The 10,245-nt window shown below is 31.3% G+C and overlaps 1 protein-coding gene across 1 annotated transcript; it reads left to right on the top strand.

The window, feature by feature from the left end:
* The first annotated feature begins 1,714 nt into the window (after positions 1–1,714).
* On the top strand, positions 1,715–9,943 carry LOC134692317 (steroid 17-alpha-hydroxylase/17,20 lyase-like). The gene is made up of 6 exons (XM_063552767.1): positions 1,715–2,218; positions 3,255–3,464; positions 5,543–5,672; positions 7,046–7,311; positions 8,033–8,160; positions 9,733–9,943. The coding sequence occupies exons 1-6, from the start codon at positions 1,715–1,717 to the stop codon at positions 9,941–9,943; spliced, it is 1,449 nt and encodes a 482-aa protein (XP_063408837.1).
* The last annotated feature ends 302 nt before the right edge of the window (positions 9,944–10,245 follow it).

Raw genomic sequence — 10,245 nt, 5'->3', positions numbered from 1 at the left:
CGTTCACTCCATACAAACACTTACTCTATATCGTTATACATGTTATATTCACTCCTGGTAGCCATTCTTATTAATTAAAAATTCGTAAAATACTTCCCAGTCTCTTGTTTGGAATTATCAAGAGGAAAAACGAAAAATATTCGATCGCTAAATATGCGTCAGTTTATGTTTGGCAACTCGACAAGCTTCTTAATGATCCCGGCTGAAATTACTCTTTATGTACTTGGTTGTTAGTTCATATTTGTTATATTTGTTTTTTTATACTATCTAGTTATAAATAAGTTCGTAAGTTTTCTTTCTCGCTTGAACTGTTAGGAAATTTTCATGTCGGGACCTTTTATGGGCACACGATACAGTAACAGGGGAGGTAATGACGTTGCTAACGTAAAATGTTATTTTCGCGACGTCAAACTGTGACATATCGGGAAAAGATGCATTTTTCGATTAGCTTTTATCATTCAGACTGATTTAATTTGAAAACGAGTGCAAGAACCCCCATTTTTTAAAACAACATCTTGTTTCATTTTGCAGGGAGATTATATGGAACAAAGGAGTAGGTTCAGTAAGACCCCTTTTTGGCCCCAAAATATAGCAGTTTTACAAAATTGTTAAAATGTAAACTATAAGTTATTCATTGGACAGTAGAATGCTTCTGTTACATAGATATGGGCGGTTTTTGACAATACAATGCACATATATCGGGTACCAGCACCATTAAGTCATGCTAAATTATTGAAATCTTCACAATTCTAGCATTTTAGTTAAATTTTAGACGGTTTCCGTGTAAAACGAAAGTGGCCGCTTCCTTGTTCATCCTTAATATTGAAACGTAAGTTGTATTTGATGATAATACATAACATATATAAAGGTTGAGGATGAACACGGATGCGGCCATTTTCATTTTTGACAAAAACCTTCTGAAAAGTGCAATTTTTCGGTATATTTGGTCGATTTTTCATATTTGAGCTTGAATCGGGTCGTTTTTAATGACTAATTCAGTTAAAAGCTTTAAAAAATAATTTAAATATGCAGGATTCACAGTTGACACACATCCGTGTACTTTAGTGTAATAACACATAATGCACATTAATGTGCTATGAATATCACGAAACACTGTGATAACAGCTTTTGATGGTATGGGTTTTGAATGTCAAACTAAGTTAACAGCAGGTAAATGACAAAACATGAGATACTTAACCAAATTATATAAAATCGAGACTGTTTTGATTTGTATTACGTGACTGTATATAATAGCAAACCGGTAAACAAACATATAAATAAACAGAGTAGAATAATGGGTATCACAAAACTAGGTCATAAACTTGATAACAAATGTAAATTATCTGGGACTCAATACGAACACACATTTTGTATGACTGCATGCCAAGGACAAGCATTTATTTGACAGATAATTTTCTCATTGGAAATCATACAGCTTATCATTAGTTATCTAAAAACTACTGTGCACTATATTTAAGTAAACACGAGTACTCTTGCATACATGTATATATGGTCTCATGGGTGCAAGTAATTTTAAGTCTTAGTTTGGAAGGGGAGTATACATAAGTTATATAATAAACCTCTTACCTACAAAGTGTTAACTCACAGGACCAGGTCACTTGCGGTTGGACTGAAATATATAAAAAAAAATACAACTTTAAAAATGTTTTCAGAAATAATATTATCTGTATTTGCCTTTCTTCTGATTCTTGTAATGATATTCAAATCAAAGAACAGGACGAAAAGGAATCCTCCACTTGTTAAAGGTCATGTTTTAGTTGGTAATCTTTTCCAAATGGACTATGAAAGTATGCATCGTACAATAGACAAATGGAGCAAGATTTATGGAGATGTCTTGGAGATAAATATCCTTGGACAAAAGTTAGTAAGCCTCAATACTTCCGATGCAATTCGAAATGCATTTTTGCATGAACCTGCTGGTACTGCAACTTCTGCGAGACCTCCAACCTTTTTCGGAAAGTATGCCTTGGATAATTTTTCTGACACAGCTTTCGCTTCTCCAAGTAAAGACTGGACAAATCGTAGAAAACTAGTTTACAAACTGATGCATACATATGGTGAGGGCATTGCTAATATGGAAAACCAGATCAAAAATAGCTTAGAAGATATGAAATTGGAACTAACCGAAGAAGCTGGGAATTCTGTGGACCCGGCTATTATCATTGAAGAATTCATAATGGGTACAGTGGAACAGTTGGTGAGTCATATACTAGCAGGTTAAATAATGAAGTACCTTTATAATCGAATATGATAAATACGAATATCAATTCCGTTATTTCATTTACATTTTTTCTAAAGTTTTTAAATAGATTAAAAAAATAATGCATGCATTATTGTATATGTACTGTATAAATACCTGGTTACCAATACGTTGGTATATACACAGTAATGTACTTTTCTTAACAGAGACCTAGGCCCAAGGTTTGTATTTATCCTCAATGATTCTATACATTGGTTGTTATTTGTATACTTTCGAACAATTGTCATTTATTATGTTTCTAATTAATTATTTATAACTGTTGATGTAAATGTCCTTCGGTTTTGTGAGTCTTTGTTGACTCCTTGGTTTTGATTTTAATGTCTTATCAGATACATCAAATGGGCGTTCAAATATAATTCAAATTATACAAAAGGGCATTCAAAAAGCAATATATGCATGGCAATCTTTGATTTTTTAAGCCCAAATCTAAAGTTTTTCTATTCTATTATGCCAGGTCTTTTTATTTTTAGGACAATAGTGATTCGGTCCAGTAAAAATATTATATTGGAACACATACTAATATATTTATCAATTAGTCAAACAGTTGAAGCTATAAGTCACCGTACCGTACTGCTTTCAGACTAGTTAGCCCGGTCATATACAAACTCATGACTTATGCAATCCCCTGTCAAATTTAGAAAGAAAAAAAACACACTAAACTGTAAACGGCGTTCGGTTATAACAGATTACAATGTACCAACAATCGAGATAAATGTACATACAAAAACAGCACTGTAAAACATTTTGTCATTCGATAATAAAAAATCAGGAAAAACAATTGAACCTGCATAGAATATCCGATACGGATCCGCTAAATTAACCATATATTTAGCACTATTAGCACATTTTCAACCCCTCGCCAAATGCACCGGTGTACCGAGATACAACTTGGGATGTTATGAATATGAAATATTTTTTTTTATGAATACCATCAATGTCAAACTATAACATATATATATGTATATCTTTATAGATCGTAGGTCGAAGTTTTGGAAGCGGTAGTAAACTGAAAAAAATCCTACGAGAAATGGACTACAATTTTAATATGCTCAGTAATTTAGGCATGGATTTTTTGTTTGGATTGTTTCCATTCCTTCGATTTTTTCCGTTGAAGCATTCAAAAATGTTAAAAGAATTCGAAGATCAGAAGAACGAGATGATGAATTTACTTGCAAAGATAGCGGTAACTATATATTCTATGTAAATTCAAATTTTGATGCAACTGTCATACAAGTTAGAGGTTTGACTAGCTATAAAACCAGGTTCAATCTACCATTTTCATCAAGAAAATGTCTGAACCATGTCAGGAAAGGACATTTGTTATCAATTCGTTTGATGTGTTCGAGCTTTTGATTTTTCCATAAGATTAGGAGTTTTCTGTTTTGGATTTTCCGCGGAGTTCAGTAGGTTTTTTATTTTACTTTTTTCTTTATAGTTATTTAAGCTTTCCATAATCTATACATCATTGCATTGTAACAGATAAAAGCTTTACAAAATATTGGTTTTGTCTGTGTATGTAATGTCTTCAATCAAATAAATACACAAGTATCCGTTGTTTTACAAATATGAAAGGAACCAAAAATAATCACAACTGTTAAAGGGACACTAGCAACGAGATGTATTAAAAAGATCTAAAGTATGAATTTTTTCTTCAATCATTAATGAATGTGAAAAAATAATTTGCTTTTATCAACTAAAGTGGTATACTTTTGTCAAATTAAACTAATTAACATCGATAATGACTTATTCACTTGCAAGTGAATAAGTCGTCCTCATTAAATCCGTATTCATGTGAACTGCAATTAAATCCTGTACAAAGAGACCGTGTACGGTTATTTAAAGGAAAAGAATGTCAACATTGAGAGTTAAACAAAGGTAAACAAATGATTATCTGATTTTATCCTAAAAACATAATTCTTATATTGGTAAAAACGACGATAAACATAAATTGTTTATCTATAATTCAAAATTTAACAGACCTATAAAATTCCAAGTGAATGCGTTGCTTTATTTATTTATATATATATGTTTATGTTTACATCGCTAATATGGTAATAGAAGGTCAACTCGATAGTTAAGGTTCATCATAAGGAATTGAAAAATGTGGCCGTGTTTACACCTCAAAAATTACTATGAGTACAGAGAAACTGGTACATCTAGGAAAGTTTTAAGGCATGGCAGAAACAAGATATATAAAAGTTATATGAAGTATACGTTTCAGAAAATTGAAAACTTACCTGGATTTTGATGTAAATTTTTTTTCAGTCTGCAGAAGATAAAAAAATAAACAAACACCCGAGTTTCATTTGATACGGTCCACTCAGTTACACAGTTTAATCCGGTTAAATCACCTATTGTTTACAGGTGTCTATTGTCCATTTATTGTCCATTTAAATCAATACTACTCACAACATTGATTATATGAGGGGAGCTTCTCAATCGTGTTCACTACTAAGTAAATTTTTGCACCTTCTGCAAGAACGAAAAAAATGGATAGTAAAATCTAGAAAAGTTTATAATTTTCTGAAACATAAAATGCATTTAAAATTTATATATCTAGTTCCTGCCATCCCTTAAAACTGTTGCAGGTGTATAGGTTAGTATGTACTCAGAGTAAAATTTGGGGTGTAAATACGGTCATTTTAGCCAAAAGGTTATGATGAACCTTAATTAGATGGCGTCTTGGCTAAAATTCACACGAAACAAAGCTACATCTTATTGAGACCATGTCCTGTAAATTGATTATTTTATACTTTTGTTAGTTTGGGAAAATGTTTTACATGGTTAATAAATAAAATATGAGAATTTGAGTCAAATCTGTGAACATGAATATGGCAGTTAGTGCCCCTTTAAACTCTTATAAATTTACATTCGAATAAGGAAAATAACACGATTCATGGAAAATGAAATCTACAAATCATTTATCATTTGAATAATCGCTACCAATTGTTTTCTCTCTGAGATGTAGGTACCTTCTTGGATTGATAGCTCACTTAACATCGACACAGACGACTCTGTGGTGATTATAGCACTGTATAACATTGCGTTTAGTTTCACAACGCAAGCACAAATAACCAAGAAAACTCGAACACTATTCGTTGTCAGTTTTGTAAACATACAAATTTGGCACAAGCATTTGCATAGAGGTGATTCGTATATATTAGTATCACAACTAAAAAGAACATAATAGAAGTTAATCAAAAATATACCTTAATATTATAAAAGGAAGTTATATTTATGCTAAGAACGTTTTACCTTTAGGAAGACAATCCAGAACATAAGGGTGTGTATCAGAACATGATGGAGGAAGTAACAAAGACAGATAAAGAAGGAAGGCCACGACTGAAAGTAGTGAATGTAAAAGCAACTATGTTGAATGTAGTTTCAGCAGGTATTTATTTTAACTATTTTTTCCCACCAAACAAGGTTGTTTTGCATATCAGGGAAAACAAAGGTCTGAATTTTACAAATTGGTAGAAAAACCTACACATTTTAAAATTCAATTGTAATAATAGCGTGAAAAATTGAAAAAAAAATACTTAAAACGTCAATCCTTTAACTGATTGATTTTTTGACGTTACGGACGACTGTAGCGCCACCTCATTAATTCCCGTCTCTATTGCTGCTGATAGAACTTGACGAAAACGGACGTTTCAAATGACTTGCTTTCCAACTGATATCATTTTACTTGTCTATATCAGGCAAATTAACAACTTCATTGTTTATTCATATAGTCATATCTATTTAAGAATTGAATGCTTCTTTTTATGATTTATTAGGATATAAAAGCATTGACAGAAATACCTTTGTATGAAGCTCAGAAACACTTCATATATGAAATATGCACACGTTCAACGATTTAGCAACCCTATAACAACTATAAAAAGAAGCATTCAATTTTATAATACAATTTCTAACCTTCCACCATAAAACTAAGAGTTATATTACCAATTTCATTTTTTCTCAGCGCATTAATTTTACATTGTCACAGATACCAAGTGCAATCATATCTGTTCTATTTATGCGGGAATAGAATATGACACTGAATTGCATTAAGATTGTTGTCAGCAAATACAAATTACGAATTCTAATAAAACATACATGCAATGTGAATATTGTTGTCTAGTTTTATGATAATTATAAGATAATTTAATTCTCATTGCCTTTTTAGACATATTTATGCCTTCCGTACAATGTCAATTTACACTTCTTATCGCCAACTCATATGAAAATACAAGAGGTAAAATTTCATTTAAATGAACGATAGACATGTGCATGACCACAAGAAGCCCGTGTTGATTCTGATTTGTCTATTTACAAATTTCGTCAGACGCCTGACATTTATAACGTTTAGTTTTCATATTTACTTCACTAACACTACAAATGGAAATATGGTCCTCAATGCTTTCCAATTTTGTACTAGATGTCAATAACGACAACGGTGTCATACATATGTTCAAACTGAACTCAACTTGAAATCAAAATTATGATAATTTTCTCTGACAATACATTACTAATCTAAATAAAATTTGGTATCAGTAGTGTGAATAAAATTATCCATGTGTTGCACTCGTCGAGCCTAAAGGGGTACTAGATGCCGTTAGTGAATCTGAAAGAAAACATTTGTAGATCCTTGGTCATAAATGACACCGGAAATGGATCCAAGCGAATGAAAAGTGTTTTATTTTAATCATATATCACAAATGACTCCTTTTATTTAAAAAAAAAAAATATTTTAGATTGATATACACTTATTCTTTGTAGGGTATAATACAACAAGAGGCACACTTCTTTCACTTGTTCACATCCTTGCAACACGACCGGAACTTCAAAAGTTACTACAGACAGAAGTTGACAATGTCATAGGATCTGACAGAAAACCAACTCTTCGTGACAGAGAAAATTGTCCGTTAATCGAATCTGTTCTATTAGAAACATTGCGATATATATCACACGTCCCATTATCAGTATTTCATTTTACTGCAGATGATTGTGAAATAAATGGTTACAATATACAGAAAGGAACAACTGTAAGCAAAATTTTAAAGAGTTATTTCCCTTTAAGTTGATATACTGACAGTGTTAAAAACTCAGATTAAACAAATTAGGAATTTGAATGCTAAAGAATCACCATTACATATATTTAAAAAAATAATAAAAAATAAATATAGCAATACAAATAAGATGTTATTCCACGCTGCTCTTTGCTCATTTTGATAGAAGCTTGCACAATGATCATGTTGTTGAATAATTTAAAACCACATGACATCTTAATCTAACATGAATTAATTTACATTTTTAAGACCATACATAACGTAACTGCAGTATAATGACAATTTGGTTTTGGTGAAGAGTGGTCATTATTAATATTTTGGATAGTTAACATTTATACTGATATTGATAAATGTGACGAAATGTTGTTTCAACCTGAAATGACACATACTGTGAAGCAGTGATACTAAGATTATAGTAAAGATAACACAATTTAAAAAAAGGTCACAGTCCTTAACAAAATCAATGTTATCCAGCTCTACCTTTTCATGTCTGATTAAGGAGGTTGTCTTAGGACACATACAACATAATTAATCTGACAAAATTTTCAGAATATAATTTATCACTATTTAGAACTTGGTCGATGCCACTTCGATGAGCTATTACTCAACATAGATATCATCAGCTCAGTTGACAATGCTTTGGTTCTGAATTTATTGATAAAATTTTACTATTCTCTTGTTTTATATCTATTATTAGATAATCCCAAACCTTTGGACTGCTCATCGTTATAATAAAGATTTTGAACATCCATATATGTTTGTTCCTGATCGATTTCTAGACAAATCTGGTAACTTGGTTCCAGCAACAGAACCGATCCGGAAAAGGTATAGTTTGTAATCTAAGGTACACATTGTTTCTGGATTTTGTTTAATGCAATTCATGTTAAAAGAGGTGTTTACAAAATAAAAACAGACGTATTGAAATACCGTTAAAACAACGAACAAGCAAATTGACCAAACGTAGACTGAAGTGTAAATGAGTCCTGATGCTCTCCTGAACATCGTCTGTTACTGATATTCACAACTGGTTGACCATGAATTTGTTATCAGTATTTTGTAAAAACACATTTTTAAACATATTTTATTATTCAAAAAGACAAATAGATCCGACACAAGTTTTACAACTGAGTAATGTTTTTTTTCAACTAAACTTTGCTTGATCATGTAAATAATAATAATTATCATTTTGACAGCTCATAAAAGATTATATTAAGATTACAACGAAAGGCAAATTATACTTAATTTGGGAAATATTTGAATTAAGTTTGCATGTTTTTTACACTCATAGCACCATATCCCAAAACCAACAATCTGACAAATGTGAAGCATTTAAACCACCAGACAAACAACCAATTAAGAATGTACAAAAACAAGTCTGCTACTGTAAAGAATATACGTCAAAAGCGGCACCAATATACTTTTTTAATGTTTAATAACGATTTTCCTCAATAACTTTGCTTGATTTTTTTTATTGATTTCAACGATTCTATTTGAAAGAAATGAGAACATCACCGTTCTAAATGCAAACAATAAAACTTAAAATACCAAACTCCAGGAAAATCTCAAAATGGAAAGTCCTACAAACAAAGCTCAAAAACATCAAATGAATAAAAAACCAACTGTCATGTTCCTGACTTATTACAGGCATTACTTATGTAGACAAAGGTGGGAAAAACTTGTTTTTTTAAACGTGGTTAAAGTTCAAAATACAACCGTACAGCTAAAGTAAAACATATACATTGGTATTCGTCTGATCTGCAAAACAGCTTTTTAACGACAATATTGAATTAGTTTAAGATAGAGTGCAATCCATTATACGTAACTCATTCTATGGTAAGGTTGAATAGCTGCAAGAATTTAACGAGCAGTTGTTTTGCATTTTTTAAACAATTCTTCGCAATTTTAAATAATTACAGACATGAAACATTTCTTACCAAACTATTCTTTAAATGTTAAATAATGCAACAGTAGTATACCGGTGTTCAAAAAAGTCACAAATTAATTGAGAAAAACACATCCGGGTTACAAACTAAAACATAGGAAAAACTATAAGAGGAAACAAAGGAACAATAAGAACACTGAAGTGAAACAAAAACAAACGCAAACATACATATACACACCATATTTGATAGCATCTGCCATATTCCTAATTTGGTACAGGACATTTTAAGAAAACTTGTGTTTTGAACGTTATTTAATGACTAGCCAAATCTCCCGCTTTTTGACAATGTAAAACAATTATTACTAAAATGACATCACTACGTGACAGAAATACAGCGTAAACACATGCACGAACATTCCTTACAGAGACACGCGTTAAAAGTAACGAATTCGTTCCTTCTGTTATATATTCAATCTTGGTTAGAAAATCTTTAGACAATTGTTTATGTTTTGTAGTTTGATGCCGTTTGGTGTGGGAAAAAGATCCTGTATTGGTGAGGTATTTGCCAGATCAAGAATGTTCCTCTTTCTTGCAACCTTGTTGCAAACGGCTTCAATCGAAAAACCAGATAATGAAATTATTGCTGAGTTTGGGTTAGATGACCTGAATCCCGGTCTGGTGATGCAACCGAAGCCCTTTAAGATAAAATTCGTTATGCGACAGTGATTACAAAACAAGAACACTACAGTTAATTTGAAGCAAAAGTAATCGTAGGACATAATGATGTGTCTGGTTACCACGTATACGATACTTTTTTTTTAATATATTCGTGGCAAAGTTTCATTTTAAGGTATTCGTTGTGAAGTCATGGTCAATTTAAGTTAAAACTTAGTAACCATGTTTATTATAACATGCATATCCCATTTTGGTATTGACCAAAAATTAATAGATTAAAATATTTACCTTTTAATGACTCTTATTATTGGACATTCATTTAAAAATCAAAGCGTTATGTATTATAAAATAAT

Source organism: Mytilus trossulus, chromosome 12 (genome assembly GCF_036588685.1).
Source record: "Mytilus trossulus isolate FHL-02 chromosome 12, PNRI_Mtr1.1.1.hap1, whole genome shotgun sequence".
Lineage (NCBI taxonomy): Eukaryota > Metazoa > Mollusca > Bivalvia > Mytilida > Mytilidae > Mytilus > Mytilus trossulus.
This window is presented reverse-complemented; position numbering and strand designations above follow the sequence as displayed.